At 39.3% G+C, this 17,381-nt stretch overlaps 1 protein-coding gene across 4 annotated transcripts in view; it reads right to left on the bottom strand.

The window, feature by feature from the left end:
- LOC124283380 overlaps positions 1-17,381 on the bottom strand; it is a 30,093-nt gene continuing 12,712 nt past the window's right edge. For 2 of the 4 annotated variants that reach the window (XM_046719428.1, XM_046719426.1), the window contains 23 exons: positions 16,267-16,387; positions 14,986-15,760; positions 14,464-14,594; positions 13,999-14,045; positions 13,407-13,449; positions 13,187-13,284; positions 12,362-12,428; positions 11,114-11,205; positions 10,875-10,938; positions 10,617-10,669; positions 9,345-9,390; positions 8,641-8,750; positions 8,217-8,298; positions 7,840-7,889; positions 7,630-7,672; positions 6,923-7,008; positions 6,552-6,618; positions 5,361-5,422; positions 4,389-4,437; positions 3,869-3,978; positions 2,996-3,059; positions 2,595-2,657; positions 1-2,352 (listed from right to left, as the gene is read on the bottom strand). In XM_046719428.1, coding sequence (XP_046575384.1) covers positions 1,670-2,352; positions 2,595-2,657; positions 2,996-3,059; positions 3,869-3,978; positions 4,389-4,437; positions 5,361-5,422; positions 6,552-6,618; positions 6,923-7,008; positions 7,630-7,672; positions 7,840-7,889; positions 8,217-8,298; positions 8,641-8,750; positions 9,345-9,390; positions 10,617-10,669; positions 10,875-10,938; positions 11,114-11,205; positions 12,362-12,428; positions 13,187-13,284; positions 13,407-13,449; positions 13,999-14,045; positions 14,464-14,594; positions 14,986-15,760; positions 16,267-16,387 — 3,006 coding nt within the window. In that variant the 3' untranslated portion in view covers positions 1-1,669. The remainder of the gene's footprint in view (positions 2,353-2,594; positions 2,658-2,995; positions 3,060-3,868; positions 3,979-4,388; positions 4,438-5,360; positions 5,423-6,551; positions 6,619-6,922; positions 7,009-7,629; positions 7,673-7,839; positions 7,890-8,216; positions 8,299-8,640; positions 8,751-9,344; positions 9,391-10,616; positions 10,670-10,874; positions 10,939-11,113; positions 11,206-12,361; positions 12,429-13,186; positions 13,285-13,406; positions 13,450-13,998; positions 14,046-14,463; positions 14,595-14,985; positions 15,761-16,266; positions 16,388-17,381) is intronic. The other 2 variants (XM_046719427.1, XM_046719429.1) reach the window with 2 other exon arrangements.

Here is a 17,381-nt window from a genome sequence, read left to right as displayed (position 1 = left end):
CATTCATAAACACGCTTTATTCAGCAAACCTATATACAATCTAGATAATCTTTACTCAAACAAAACATCATTTTAACAAATGAATTCACTTGACGTTTACAAACTGTGCAGTCAGCATGAAAACAGGAATGAAAATAAGCACAACTGCATAAAACATGTACAGTGGGAAACAAGTATTCTATTTTCATTTCATTTTTTGTGTTCTGTCACGTTTTGAATTGTACTGTGGGTGAAACGTTGAAAATCAATCTATGTAGTGTTACTTTATTTGTTTCCCTCAGCATATTTGTATTCAAAAGAAGTGGGACACCCATGTCTATAGATAACTAGCACACTTGCCAACGGCTGAAGGGATGGTGTAAATCCGGATAGGGTGCATGCAGGAAGCAAGGTATGGTTAGTCCCCATGGTTCTTTGCATAATCTAAATCTGTGATATTACTGTCCTTCGTGTTTATATTCTTACTTTATGTGCTATGAATGTATAACTTGTTTAGTCACTATATGACTGAAATACTGACAATATAACTGGCAATCTTAACTCACTCAACCACACTGCACTATAATCAACAGAATAGAAATGCAACACCTGAACCACTGCAGGTAGAGCAATATAACATCTTTAAACATGGATACATTAAATAGATAACAGATCTTGAGAATGAAAGGATTTCACAGCGTGAATTAACTTGTTGTCCCAATAAATGTTAAACGTACATTAAGCTGAACTAGAAAGACGATTTCATCGCAAAACCAACACTTTCAAAAAGATATTTGAAACAAAACCAAGCAAGGAATGGCAATGATAAGTAACATTGTATCCATCTGTCTTTCCATCCAATAAGCCATCAATCAGAATCATTCTATAGTGTATTACAGAAAACACACTTCTTCATTCTCTGGACATAGTATGCAGCTCAATGAAAATGTGTTACAGACACAAGCCATTATAAGTTGTTCACTGGTCACGAGGGGGACATGGTTTTATGTACCTTCTATGTTTGTATATGTAAACATAAACAAACATAGAGGGTACATCACCTGATGGTACATTGATTGGCACAGTCAATCAGAAAACGACATTTAGGTGTGAGGTTAGATAATAACAGATATAGTCAATAGTCAATAGGCACGAATGACCCAGTGGTCAAAGGCGCTGTAATTCACTGTGAATAGTTGCGTCCCTTGGACACTCCTGAAACCTTGTCCTCGTGGATTTGAATTCCGTGTTGCCCCGATTATGTCTTGGTTTCAGCCTCGAGGATGTTATTAAAGTCTCTTATCGTGTGAGGTTTCAGTTAGATGCCTATGCTGTTGTCAAACAAGAGGGATTTTATCTTCCAGAATGTCAATGAAACATATCAAAGTACCAAACGACAATGACCCGTTTTACTTCTGGAGTTTTCCCACAATAAGCCGTGATGTAAGTGGCTCTCACTTTACTGTTTTTACTGAAAAAAACCGGTTAGATGACAAGGTCGTTGATCCGTGTGGCGGGTGGTACCAGTAGGGCAGGACATTCTCTTTTCATGGACACCTGGTCTTTGGGAAGGTATTAAGGCATCAGTTCATATAATAGCCTTTATTTTGTACATCCGATGGTGTGGTTTGCATATATTTTGATAGCATTGCCTTCAGTAAACAATCAGTTCATCTGAGTGATTTCTCTACTATTTGAGACTTTGGCATAAAAGTGCTCTTTTGGTGTCAGTCATTGTGATGTCCACCCCATTGATCAGCGTCATCTCCACTGAGAAATCCTCTGACCTCCGCCAGACACCAAACATTGGGAAAAGGGTCTCCTTAAACTGAACATCATACCTAGCCAAAACAACCTTCCTGTTCAGATCAATAAAGGCGACCCTCCCTCTCACCACATCCAGAACAACGCCATAGCAGAGGGTGGCCTTTGTTCCAGGAATGTCTGACATGGTGTCGATCATACAGTCTCCCCAATCCCCTTCCTTGTACGCACGGGTACAGATCTTCCCACCGTGTTTCTTACACCTCCATACAGTGACGCACCAGGAGCGAGGCTGATTACAAATCCAGGTCCTGCTGTCAACCAGTCCTGCCTCGGAGAGTCCCATCTCTAGGATGGGCGGCCATCCCTGACCCCCGACAACACCTACATCTGTATGTGTCTCCCAGTATTGAACTGGGAGGCTGCCAGAGTCGCCTGTCAGATGTTCGGGAAGTAGAATAGGAACATGACTGCAGGTGCCACTATACTCCTCCAATCCTGTATCATCCTTGGCTTTTGTTGCTGGTGGCGAATTCACTAACTTTCCATCTGCAGTGACGTGACACCTTCTTTGGTTGGCTCGTTTGGCGTCAAGTAAAAGTGTAGGACCTGAAACGAAAAACGTATATTTCTTGTACTGAATGTATGTATCAGCTTCCATATATTTGTTTGCCAGTGGTAAATATCAAACTAAGAACTACAATTAAATACCATAGACGTTGATGATATTTCAAAATAGTTTCAGACCGCAGATTATTTCTTCATCCAATGTAGGTATATGTTAGTTTAAAGTCGTACTTAATCATTTGATTTTTCCATATGATTCCAATAGTGTTATTTGACCCCCTTACATGACACGGGATGACATCGGGATGAATCCAGTTCTCCCACAACGTGAAGAGGACAACCAAAGGCTGAAATGACATAATGATTATATTTAGTAACTGTGACATCGGTAGATTTCTATTAAGACTCATCCAATTACTTAGTGCCCAGTAACGATATTTAAAATTCGTGAATAGCTTATTGTTTCTGTGTTACATGTTGTGTTATAATTGAATCACCATTGCAAACACAATACAATTTTAACGCTAATACAACATCTTCAATATTATACTCGGGTTATTGTGGTGTCGTTTGCTCGCACATCACAGACTTCTAATAGAACGACGCGCTCGTAACTGTCCCCAGAGAATACATGTATATATCTCAGTTGTCAAATAGCAGCTGATAATGATAATTATGAACCAACCTTTCTCCATATGTCCACATTTGTCTTGCAGATCACCAATGTTCTCATTATCCGCGACTGCTATCTAATAAATATAAAATACCTAATTAGTGTGGTGATATATCACAGTTTTCGCTGACATGTAACCAATGCATATGTGCGCATTCTCACAATGATACATGGTGATGATGTGCTATTGTAATCACTATGTTCCGTGTTTCTTAAGAGTAGATTTGTGTCCTCGTTAATGTCGAACTGTTCATAGTATTTTTATAGCACAATGTAAATTGTAAATAACACTGAAATGTGAAAATGTGTGCATTAAAATGCGTGTGTATATAACGGACTTGCGTATATATGTTGAGTTGTGTGTAAAATGTTGCTCTTCCATGTACATGGAACTGTGAGTGGAGTTGTGAGTTCAATGGCCTTCTTGTGCAAGAAGGGTGGTGGGGTGGCCTAGTGGTTAAAGCGTTTGCTCGTGACGCCGAAGGCCCGGGTTCGATTCCCCACATGGGTACAATGTGTGAAGCCCATTCCTGGTGTCCCCCACCCTGATGTTGCCGGAATATTGCTAAAAGCGGCGTAAAACTGTATTCACTCACTCACTTCTCTGTAAGAAGTAAAATGTTCCTATTTTATGTACATGGAACTGTGATTCCAATGGCCTTCTTGTGCAAGAAGTAGATTGACCGTCGTGTACATAGTGCTGTACATGAAGGTGCGAATTGTTTTCCTCGTATACATAGAACCGTGGGTAAAAGTGTCCTCTTATACACGGAGCTGTCAGTAAAGTGTTCCTTGTATACGGGGTGAGTACAGTGAGTGAAGTAATCTTCGTGAACATACAGTTGGGAGTAGATTTTTCTCTGTATGTGTTCTATTTAAACTTACCTGTCCGAGCATTCCATAGATGCACATCACATTTAGCCTTCCCAACTGAAAATTCCTCAATTGATAGACAGGACTTTCTTGTTTGCAGCGACTTTTCCCGATAGGATGTGCTGGAGAAGAAAATGGAAGAATAGGAAGGACGGTCAGTATAAAGAAACATTGATTCTCATTACAATGGTACTAATTATGCTAGGTAGCAATACCATGTCATAAACAGTAACTTCACATGACACCCAATAACAGGAGACAAAAATTTGCAGAAAATGAATCGATGGGAATTCATACAATTTACTGAACATTTAGATGAAGATATAGCTTAAAATATCAGCATTTTGTTTGTTTTGGGCTCTGCGATGATTTAAGGTTACAACTATGTGCTGATCGGTGTTCATCCAACGCTAAAAGTATTGTATTTAATGACAACTTTGTTGACACAGCTGTGTTCAATGCACAGAAAACTTTGACAAAAATGTTTTTTTTATGCAAGCAATATCTTCTGGAGTCAGTATACCACACTCACAAATGGAAAGTGCTCTTGTACTGTCCACATCCTTTGCAACAGAAGCCACCTGAAAGTTAAATACTAGACACTGGAATGAAACTTATAATATGCCCTCAAGAAATGCCCTAAACTAACATATTTAATTTATAAATCAGTGTAAAATGACGATGGCGAGGTGATCAGACAGGTGTAGTCAGGCAAGGACACATATAGTTCATGGGTGAATGTTGTTCAACTTTACAGTAAGTGTTCCAGCTACATCAAGACTCCCTGGAGTTAATCTGTTATTCACCACACAAACGTGCTGATGATATATGTAATCGACCCCCTTTGCCGTCAGGACATTATGATACACCATCGACCAGGTTATCGACAACCCCATCTATTTCAGTCGCGTTTACGACCAGCATGGATAACTGGGGCTCAGATCGAACCCGGATTCCCCACGGGTATCATCCATAGAACGAATGCTACAACACTACAAAGCGGAACTGGTTTTGTAGTTGTTGAACTTGGATTTGAATTACTTTAATAATGTCAGTATTACATGTGTAGCATATGATAATTTATAGCTACCTCTATATTTAAGTCTGGGCTAGTACAAGCAGACACACATACACACGCATGCACGTTTGTCATCTGAGCGAAATAGTATAAAGTCCCACGTTAAACCCATTCACATCACCTCACTACATTTAACACCATGGCCGAGCCTTTTTCTTCATGTTCTGCGACCTAGTTATGTGCAGGGCGGCAGGGTAGCACAGAGGTTGAATCGTTCGCTTGTCACGCCGATGTCCCGGGTTAGATTCCTCACATGGGCACAGTGAGTGAAACCTATTTCTAGTGTCTCCATTGTGATATTGCTGGAATATTGCTAAAAGCGGAGTAAAACTAAACTCACTCCCTAGTAATGAGTAACTGTCACACATGGTCAATATTCTTTTAATGTACGTCTGAAATAGTTTACCAAAATATCATAAATCCTACCTCATCTGTGCCTACATCACCACTTTTCTGGCTTTTTGTGTCAGTTTGGTCACCTCTCTGATCTGAAATGGAGCAACATTCTATCTAAATCTGTGCTATGTTTTCGTACAAAGCAAATCTTTTATTGGAATACTCAGAACCTGGAATCAACAATTTGTTTTTCAGAACTGGTTTGTTTCTTTTCAAAATGGGTTTTATAACTTACTTTATCTTGCCTCACACATAAATGTCGTTTTGTGATCGGCTGAGCGCTCTTCTATTATTTTCAATGTACTCCGCTTACAAGCGAGCAACATGTTCTATGTACCCCGCTAGAAAGGCCGAACTCATTTGGTACTTCGTAGCAGTGATTCTGTTTAACTCGAATAACATTGAATCACGTATGATGTACGGAAATTACCGATGTTTTGCAAATGCAAATCGATGGAAGGTAGATAACTCTAAATTTGTTTTTCTTGTCGTCTTGTCGTCTGGTACTCCATACTATGATCCGATACCCGTGCTTCAAACAGTTCAAAATTGCCATTGAGGTGTTCGGTAAGATAATGATGCACCAAGGCTCCTCTTGTGTAGCCTTCTGCAACATTGTACATAAATCATGTGTGCTCTGCTTTAGTCTTGTAGATGAATAGTGTGTAGTGGTCTTCAGCGTTCTACGTCATTCTTGTGTCTTGTTCTTCAACCTTATTATATTGTCTTGTTCTTCAACCTTAATATATTGTCTTGTTTTTAAACCTGAATATATTGTCTTGTTCATCAATCTTAATATATTGTCTTGTTCTTCAACCTGAAAATATTGTCTTGTTCTTCAACCTGAATATATTGCCTTGTTCTTCATTTTTATACTTTAATCTTGTCTTTTGTTCTTCAACCTTATACTTCGGGCTCAGGGAACATAAACAAACATCGAGGGTACATCAGCCCACGTCCCCATCGAGACCAGTAAACAACTTATAATATTTGGTAGCTTAGCGGTGTCTCTTTTCATACCAGTACTAAGATTAATGCGTACTGATTAAGAACAAAACTATCAACGTATAAGGTTGAATATGATACAATATTCTCTGAGAATTCCTTTGTCAAGCTAGGTTATTGGAGAAACACAGAGACGTTTGTGTAAACACTGAACATATTGCGAGATAAGAAACTGCATAGATCGTTACTCGCATACTTATTACCCTATAGAATTACCTTCACAGATACCTTCCTGGCGAGAATGTGTTTCGTGCACAAACGGGTCGTGTCGCTCTCGTTGATCCTAAAACGAAACAAGAGAACTTATGAGTACATTTATTTGACACTTACACTTGGGGGTTACTTCAAGTAATTTGCTGTCATCTCTGAATGTGACGTTAGCAACTAAAGTACATAACATCAATGGGCGTTTACACATTACCAAATGTGTCTTTGCTTGTTATTGCACCTACTGCTTTTATTTGATATGAATGCCCTGTTCGTCATAATGTTATATATTGAGGGTAATTATTTTATAGAGTAAAGTAAATATAACTCATTGTCATCATGCAGATTTGTGCATCAGCAATGAAGATGAGAATACTTACATAATGGAATCCTCTCGTATCCTCTCCAAACCAGGAGAGTGTGGCTGTATGTCTCTTCAAGTAGTTCAACGTGTTTTGCCACTCAACTGGGAAACAATAACTACGAGTGAACAATTTATCTTTAATAAGATACAAAGTTTATATTGAGTGTCTGAAAAGTATGTTGAATAAAACTGAAGGAGCGGTCACTCGTCAGAGTATGAGATCTAGACTACCAGTTGTCAGACTGACATTTTTAAGGAAGCCGTGGTGGCTGAGTGAGTTAGATCGCTGACTGTGGGTGTGGAGATTAGATGCCTTACTCTGAGAGCGTGGGCTCTAGTCCCGAGTGAGATTCAACAACCAAAAGGCACTAGGTTCTATACTTAAACGAGAAAGTGAAGTCCCAAATATAGGATGATCAGGCCACTGTTGTACGGTGTAATGTACCTTCCTGAATGTTGAAATGCAAACAAATTGTAATTAAATTTAGCCCAGTTTTGTAGTTGGAAGAGGATGAGTGTCGAACGAAGGGAATTATGTTTATTTTCTTACCAGTATCATCTTAACTTAAACTAAGGCACATTTGTGTTGTCTGTAGTTGGTTACGGTACATGTCAGTGCATAGAAATGCACCTGTGGATTCATACTTGTCGTTGCCTGGAACACTCCGCCAGAACATTTTGTATGAGTCCTTCTGTCAGCTGAATATCAGGTAGTTTACTTACCAGTGAGAAGTGGAATCAGCTGCCGTATGTTTTCATCTCTTGCCTAAAACAGAACAAATCCTTTATAATTAAAAAAACAATTTTCATTTTCTCAAAGACGATGAGAGATATTTTAAATATTATTCTATTAACGGAAGTTCTTTTGAGCATAGGATCTGTTTGTGTCTTGCAATAAATGCAGTGCAACATTATATAAATGTGAAGTGGTACCTTCTCAAAAGTTTCCAATCTGTCTTGGAGTTTCCCAGTTCCTTCAAATGCTGAAGGGGAAAAGTGCAAATCTATCAGGATAGACACATAATGGACACATTTCGTTTCGATGATACTTGAATGTGTAAATCCTCGTACCATTTCAACGAAATATTGAATAATCATTACTATTTACGTTGTTAAAAGCTTTTGCGACATCAATATGTGAAACCGTTTTAGTTACACACATAATATTGGGATCGCCAGAGCACGAATTCCGTTGGGGAAGTTAAGAGAATATTGTAAATATTAGAAGTAGAGAAAATGATTATGGGACTGGCAGTGAAAACTGCGAAGAGTGCAAATTCGTCAGTGACCAAAAGCATTGTTTTACTTACTCCACTGTGTTTCTTCAGATTTTGGGTTGGGAGGTTGAGCCTGGGTTTCAGGGATTGCCGATGGATGCTGTTTGGATATGTACTGAAAAGAAAACACATGAACGGATTGTACACAGTCGGCATTAATGGGTACAACAAGGACTGATCAGCTCGGAGTCAGTATAATGTGTCTGAGTGGGTTATTCATGCTTAACTGCGGCATGGTATCTCAGTGAACTAGCACTATAAAACCAGCTTAAGTCTGGGCTAGTATGCACGTCGTCATTTGAATGAAATATTCTTACGTGCAACATTAAACCGCATTTCTCCTCACCTCACCTACAGGTATATTGGTATAGATTCACGTATAGTATGAAGGGATCACGATTCTACCAGTTCTCTTGCACAGAAGGAATCATGGTGAATTGTGACAAACTAAACTTACTCTAACTACACTATCTTCATTGTCTTCTTTGGAGCTGCGTCTGTGCCTCAGCTTCCCGGAATATTTCCTCTTGAGCTTCTTTTTTTGTCTATGTTTCTCTCTCATCTCAGCTGGAGGATGAAAAATAACATTAGAGTGCTGCCTCACCCACACACTCTGTATGGGTACAATGTGTGAAGCCGATTTCTGGTGTTTCCCGCCATGATATTGCTGGAATATTGCTAAAAGTGGCGTAAAACCACCACTCACTCACTCACAATCTGTAACTTAAAAATTCTACTACCTCTGGGTTCATTCTCATCCGGAATTCGAACCCTCACTCTCAGAATGAGGCACCAAATCGCAAGCACACAAACTCGGCGACCTAAACCACGGCTTTAGTGTAGTTAGTGAGTGAAGTTTTACGTCCCTTTTAGCAATATCACGGCGGGGGGACATCAGAAATGGGCTTCACATATTGTACCCATGTGGGGAATCGATCTAGGGACTTCGGCGTGACGATCGAATATCAAGTGTAATCCCTGACATATTATGTTAGTTGCCAAACTTCCTAACTGACATTGTGTATTCATAACCTTACTTTTACAGTTGGCTTAATTGTAAACATATTTTGCTGAAATGCATTTAATAACAACAAACTGAAATTACATTTAGTTCAGAAACCCAAATAAACAACTTGAAAAACTTCATTGACGACTACAAACCTTTCCCGGGGTTCAGACACTGTTCGTTTCTGTTATGTTTTCCCTCCTAAAATTGAATAGTATATTTGTGCGAGTGAATAGTAATTGATTGCTTTTAAGAACATCACACGGATATAAGCCACCTGAATACGGGGAGTTGTATTTGACACATACAAAGACAAACGAATTGTTCACCTGAATACGGGGAGTTGTATTAGACACATGCAAAGACAAGCCAGTTGTTCTCCTGAATACGGGAAGATGTATTTGACACATGCAAAGACAAACCAGTTGTTCACCTGAATACGGGGAGTTGTATTTGACACATGCAAAGACAAGCCAGTTGTTCACCTGAATACGGGAAGATGTATTTGACACATGCAAAGACAAGCCAGTTGTTCTCCTGAATACGGGGAGATGTATTTGACACATGCAAAGACAAGCCAGTTGTTCTCCTGAATACGGGAAGATGTATTTGACACATGCAAAGACAAGCCAGTTGTTCTCCTGAATACGGGGAGATGTATTTGACACATGCAAAGACAAACGAATTGTTCACCTGAATACGGGGAGTTGTATTTGACACATGCAAAGACAAGCCAGTTGTTCTCCTGAATACGAGGAGTTGTATTTGACACATGCAAAGACAAACGAATTGTTCACCTGAATACGGAGAGTTGTATTTGACACATGCAAAGACAAACCAATTGTTCACCTGAATACGGGGAGTTGTATTTGACACATGCAAAGACAAACGAATTGTTCACCTGAATACGGAGAGTTGTATTTGACACATGCAAAGACAAACCAATTGTTCACCTGAATACGGGGAATTGTATTTGACACATGCAAAGACAAACCAGTTGTTCACCTGAATACGGGGAGTTGTATTTGACACATGCAGAGACAAACCAATTGTTCACCTGAATACGGGGAGTTGTATTTGACACATGCAGAGACAAACCAATTGTTCACCTGATTACGGGGAGTTGTATTTGACACATGCAGAGACAAACCAATTGTTCACCTGAATACGGGAAGTTGTATTTGACACATGCAAAGACAAACCAATTGTTCACCTGAATACGGGGAGTTGTATTTGACATCATTTTGTTACTGATGTGTCCTATTTGGAAATGGTTTCAAGATGTGCATTAAATATAAACGTGTACAATCTGAACGTATCAGGCCTTGGAATGGCATTTAGAAGTGATACACAGACTGAAGAGAGTTTTGTTCCTCATAATAGAGAAGTTGGCATCCATAAAACTCTCTTCCTTAATCTGAACATACCTGCAGCGTGCCCTGCTCGTTCCTAGGATCTTTGTCCTCAGAACCCTTGGTAGCTGAAACAGAATGTTTGAACATCAATAGATGACCATACACCATTATCATTTTTGGGTTTAAACATAATACAATACAATTTTCTCCTTTCTTGACAATATATGAAATATTCATAATTTCACAAATAGTTGTATACTCCACGCATTCCATTTCATTTAACCGATCTCATGCTGACGAAGTTACTTAGCTACACCAATAATTACATACCTTTTTCCAAGAATGTCATTTTAGCTCTCAGGTACATCAGCTCAGCCTTCCTTTCCATGATAAACTTTAAAAAAATAATGAACTGGATAAACATCCATATAAAGTAAAACAAAATTTTATGATTGCATTTTTGAAAGATTTTTAAGTGAAATATGGAACTTTCTATTTTCGAAATAGAACAAATAAAAGTGAATACTGATCATAGGCATGTACAATGTATCTTGAATGTTATTTCGTACCGTTGCCAGAGTGGGAAAAGGGTCCTTTCGGTCTTCTATTCTTTCCATTAACTTCCCCATGTGAGGTTCCACCCCACCAGACTCCCGTGATGCTGAAAAATGTATTATTACCAGTGAGTAAACTGTTTCTGACATTTTCGGCAGTTGAAAGGCAATCGAGAGAAATACTACTGTTTATACTGAAAAAAGAACAGTGTTATTGTGAATGTGTTTATATATCTATTAATATATTAATCGATGGTTACTTTAAGTGAGTGAGTACATGTAAGTGAGTGAGTTTAGGTTTGATCCGCTTTTATCAATATTCCAGCAATATCACGGCGGGGGACACCAAAAATGGGTTTCGCACATTGTACCAATGTGGGGATCAAACCCGGGCTTTACGCTTTAACCACTAGAACATGAATACATGACAAGTTTTATGGATAACAACTTCTTTCTTATTCTTTTCACGACATTCACCTGATGAAGGAGCAAGAATTAGCTCTGGAACGTCATGAAAAGAATACAAAAGAAGTGTTATCCATAAAATGTGTCATGTATTCATGGACTAGACAAGAGTCGGACAAGTTCAACTAGACTAGACTGAATTCCATTGTGCTTTGTTTATTTGCCGTTTAACGCCACAGTCAGCAATATTCCAACTGTATGTGGGCTGTCTGTAATTATTCCAATGTTGGACCAGACAATAAAGTGATCAACAGCATGAGTATCGATCTACGAAATTGGGATACGATGACATATGTCAGCAATATTCCAGCTATATGTGGGCTGTTTGTAATTAATCCAATGTTGGACCAGACAATAAAGTGATCAACAGCATGGGCATCGATCTACGCAATTGGGATACGATGACACATGTCAGCAATATTCCAGCTATATGTGGGCTGTTTGTAATTAATCCAATGTTGGACCAGACAATAAAGTGATCAACAGCAAGAGCATCGATCTACGCAATTGGGATACGATGACATATGTCAGCAATATTCCTGCTATATGTGGGCTGTTTGTAATTAATCCAGTGTTGGACCAGACAATAAAGTGATCAACAGCATGAGCATCGATCTACGCAATTGGGATACGATGACATATGTCAACCAAGACAGCGAACCTGACCACCCAATCCCGTTAATCGCCTCCTATAACAAGCATGGGTTACTGAAGATCACTTCTAACCCGGATCTTCACGGTTATTCATTGTGAATTAATATGATGTTAGTGTATATTCTTGAAACACGTCATACTTACAAAGTGAAATGTCATCGCTTAAACATTTCCTTGGGAGAATGTCCGTTTTGTGACTGATAGTGTTCAGCTGGAAAGAGAAGGATTAGTTAATACCTGGCAGTCGTTAATGTATACCTTACACTGTGTCAAGTTAACGACAGAAATCAGTTACACAATATTTATGTATAATGGCGTCAAAACCCGTTCCAAAAGAAGGTTAAATCTGATCTAAAAGAAGTTAAAAGTTTGCGTCACATCGGCAATATTTTAACCATATCGTGACTACACAAAGTCATCATTTAGAATATATATATGTATGCTTTATAAAAGCTGTCATGGAAAGACAGTGTAACTACTAGATTATCACACATATATACTGAGGGGAAAAAATAAGGGATCACATGAAAGCACAAGTGTTCCTTTATTTTTTTTTCCAGGTTTCTTCATAAGTTGTGCAATACAAGGTTTGTGAAGAAACCTGGGAAAAAATAAAGCAACTCTTGTGCTTTCATGTGATCCCTTATTTTTTCCCTCAGTATATTATCAAAACTAGTTTGAGAACATTAAAATATGAAACTATTCATCGACAAACACAGTATAAAAGTGGGCTAGAGATCGCCAGCAACTAAAGTAACGCCGCCATACTAGGGACCGTGGGGACTTACCATACTTCTGCTTCATTCACGATCCCTCAGCAGTATCTATCCCATCCCTTCAGCGGCTAGTGATTGTTTTCAATGTCAGTCTAAACCAGACGTGACAATAGTTAGGAAATGTGTACTTGATCGGTTGTAGAGACTGATAAAGGCATCAAGGACCAGAATGAGTTATATTTTGCCACCTCACCTGAACACAACTTACAGCATGAGACCCAGCTAGTTGATGAAATAACTTGAGTACATCCATTTCCGACTGCATGTACTTCATCCTCTGTTTCCAGTTTTCTGAAACCAAATAATGATACAATCAGGAAATTAGATATCGAGGTCGAAATCATTTATTCATGGTAAAGGATCGTTGTTATACGTCCTGATTGTATTGACTGAAGCATCCCAGAAAGACATACCACATTTCATTGCCTCCAGTTGATTGTCCATTGCAATTACAACCTGAAACATATGAAACAGATTTATCACAAACGTGATCTCTAACCACAATGTTAGGGAGATTAATGCCTTTGCGGATTTTTGTTTCCTTATGTACATTTTAATACAGAAATAATGCCCTTTGCGTTGTCCCGTTTCTGTCGAAGGTAATCTGAAACAGGAATTCCCTTGCCAAAAATACCATGTTTAACCAATGTCTCGATTCCGTATTTGAATATGACAATATTAATTATGTATTGAACGAGTGGTTCCAGTTTCGGTGTAGATACAATACACTATGCTCATTTCGTAATAATTGGTTGGATGGTTTGTTGTTTAGATATCAGAAATATTCCAGCTATATGGCGGTGTCTGTAAATATTCGAGTCAGACAACCCAGTGATCAACAGCGTGAGCATCCATCTACGCATTTTGGATACGATGAAATGTGTCAACCAAATCTGACCACACGATCCTGTAACTTGCCTTTTACGACAAGCATGGTTTGCTTAAAACCAATTCTTACCCGTATCTTCACGGCTAAGTTTCATAATGAACAATAGTTGAATTTACCATTTCAACAGCAGTGACTCTTTTCCTCAGGTCTGCCGTGCTTGTCTCTGTGGAAAGAAATCAATTACAATTCCCTTTTCAATACCAATGATAAAACGCCCCTTTTCTCGGACATTTGAAGAGACGTAAACCCCGTAGAAAATGAAACTAAGAAATCACCATCCTTCACACATACATCTAATATTACCCTCATGCATTACACCATACTTTGCTAATGTCTTACATTTGACGTTTGAATGAAAAGGTGAGTGAGTGTGTGAATATGGTTTTACGCTGCTTTTAGCAATATTCCAGCAACATCACGGCGGGGGACACCAGAAATTAGCTTCACACATTGTACCCATGTGGGGAATCGAACCCGGGTCTTCGGCGTGATGAGTGGACGCTTTAACCACTAGGCTACCCAACCGCTACTTGGAAGAAAGAAAACAATGTGGCTGAACGTATGTCTAGGCTAACACTCGCCTCTCAGAAACTGCCAGTGACGACCATTTGTTCCATGCAGTACTGCATGCGTGTCGTGGACAACGTTCTCAAACTTGCACAGATCACGATTACCAACTTCGTGGAGCGATATTATGGATGGGTACAGGGGCCTGGAAATAAATCAATACATAACTCCGGAGAAATGGATTTATTTTCCAGGTCGGAAAACAGCATAGTATTCAAACACATCCTGTTTTAACTCGTAGAGTGATATGTTTTTTAGCAGAGTGATATGTTGTTTGTCATTCATTTGTTCATACTCTCAGTTATTGCGTGTTAGAATTGATGTTTCGAACCGTTTTATCAAACAACACAAATTCTACATCAGCAAAATCAGTAAATAACAAACTCAAGAAACGAATTCATACTCCAGATCGGAAAATAACACAGGTCTTCAAACACAAATCTTTTTGCCTCAGAATGATTGGTCACATACATACGCCGTTGGGCCTGTTCATACTCTCAGTTATTGCTTACAAATAAACGTACAGAGTAATTTACCTGAGTCTGTCCGTCTCCTCCCTTGACCTACACACCAGGAGAGTCTCCCCCAGCCTGCTCAGTCTCCTGGTCACCTCCAGCATCAGAGTCGTAGCTCCACTTCCGGGTTTACATCTCACCTGGACATGCTTAGAGTTCATGTTCTCAACCAAGACGACACACTGTTCTTTTGTGAGAAACTGTATATCCATGCGATTAACATCACCTTTTTCTGTCACCACGGACTTTGTTTCAGCAACAACCGCCCAGAAGGCTGTCATAACTTGATCATATTTCATTTGGTTCATCGAGAATGATGACTTCGGTGGGAATATTGAAGATAATGATGCATGTACTCGCAACCTGGCCTGGAACAATCTTGCATCTTTCAGATCATTTCTACTGATAATCCCACGTACAAAGTTAACACTCTCACTAGTAAACAACCGCAATTTAGTTGTCATTTCTCTGGCCAAATGTGCGTTGTAATCCTTTGCATTCTTTGTCTCCGGAAAAGCATCAATAACTGTGAGCAACATGGGGGGTTGCTGGGGCAGTGCCAAGAAAATGTCACATAGTTGTTGCACTGTTTGTGGCAACGTCGGCAGGTTGAATGTTGGTCCAAAGGAATTCGTCAGCAGAACAAGGCCAGGCGTGTTTTCACATAGCTCAGAACTTGCACCTTTCACTATGTTTTCCTTGAATAGAAATCCATCCCCTGTAATTCGCGACATCAAATCATCATTTATGTCTTGTAGATCATTGTTCGGTCTTGATGGTACAATTCTGATGACCCCTGCAAAATGTGGCGTATGTGTAACATATAACGATAACTTCTCATGAAATACGAACATTTGAATTGGGAGGCGATTAGTTGTGTGTCTTGGTTAAATGAAAATATACCACAGATTCCACGGGCTTCCAATCAGAGGCATGTTTAAAGGCATTTAAAGAGTGAGTGGTTTTCGGCGTGCCGGGCGAACGCTTTAACCACGAGGCTTCCCCACCGCCCCGTCATGTAAAGATATTTAAAGAGATGTCATCGTGTAAACTAGTTGTTATTTGAAGAGTGATAGTGATAATGACAACATGTGCTGCAGAAGTGTCTCACTTCTAAGAGGCTTGGGAAGAAGTGAAGCATCCATTTTGTAACAGCTTTCGTCAAAAGTAGTTTCAATTCATTTTTATAAATCTGGTCATCTCCTCGGTGATGAGCAAATGATAACAGTTAGCTGCAGAGTATATTTGGCCCAGAATATGTACAACGAGTAATTGATGATATGCATAAAAGGCGTTGTGTACCTGGTTCCTGAAAGTAGCGTTTGATTTCAGCGATGCTATTTCCTATTTGCTTCAATGAAGGACGAAGAAAATCTTTAGTCTTCAAATGGAATTCGTTTTCCGCCTCTGGGTTCACTTTTCCCTGAAATGTTGTGGAATATTTTTCAGTTATACAGTGAATACTAACACATAAATAAGAATACATATAGAGTGCTTGAATCAATATGGTCAAAGCTGTTGCTATTATGCAATCAATACTAACACATTTAAATATGTAAATAGAACAGTGGAATCAATATGATTGATCTCTTACAGTTACACAATCAACATAATTATTAGTCTGAATATATATGGAGCATTGGAATCAATGGTATTATTATCCTTGGTTATCCTGTGTATCATATGTCTGTTCTTATGACACAGTTAAACACCGTTGTGTCGAAGTTCAAAAGACCTACCTCTAAATATCCGAGGTTCGACACAAGCGATATGAATATGAATAAGGAGTGAGTGAGTTGGGATTTACGCCTCTTTAGCAATAGTCCTGCAATATCACGGCGGGGGACACCAGAAATGGGCTTCACACATTGAACCCATGTGGGGAATCGAACCCGGTCCTTCGGCTTGACGAGCGAACGCTTTAACCACTAGGCTGCCCCACCGCCCCATATGAATTAAGAAAAAACACCAGAGAACCCAGCTTTAACTTGGAGACAACCGTACACTCGACACAACGTTCGACACAGCGATGTTAGACTGCATCTACACTGGACCTATTCGACTCAGCAGTGTTAGACTGCATATACACTGGACCTATTCGACACAACGGTGTTTGACTGCATATACACTGGACCTATTCGACACAACAGTGTTTGCATATACACTGGACCTATTCGACACAAGTGTTTGACTGCATATGCAAGGGACTTATTCGACACAGCGCTTTTTTACTGCATATACACTGGGCCTATTCTACACATCGGTGTTTGACTGCATATACACTTGACCTATTCGACACAACGGTGTTTGACTATATATACACTGGACCTATTCGACCCAACGGTATTTGACTGCATATACACTGGACCTGTTCGCACAACGGTGTTTGACTGCATATACACTGGACCTATTCGACA

This window comes from Haliotis rubra, unplaced genomic scaffold (genome assembly GCF_003918875.1).
Source record: "Haliotis rubra isolate DU_JTF1 unplaced genomic scaffold, ASM391887v1 Scf314, whole genome shotgun sequence".
Classification (NCBI taxonomy): Eukaryota; Metazoa; Mollusca; class Gastropoda; order Lepetellida; family Haliotidae; genus Haliotis; species Haliotis rubra.
Note: the sequence above shows the minus strand (reverse complement) of the source record. Positions and strands in the feature narration are given on the sequence as shown.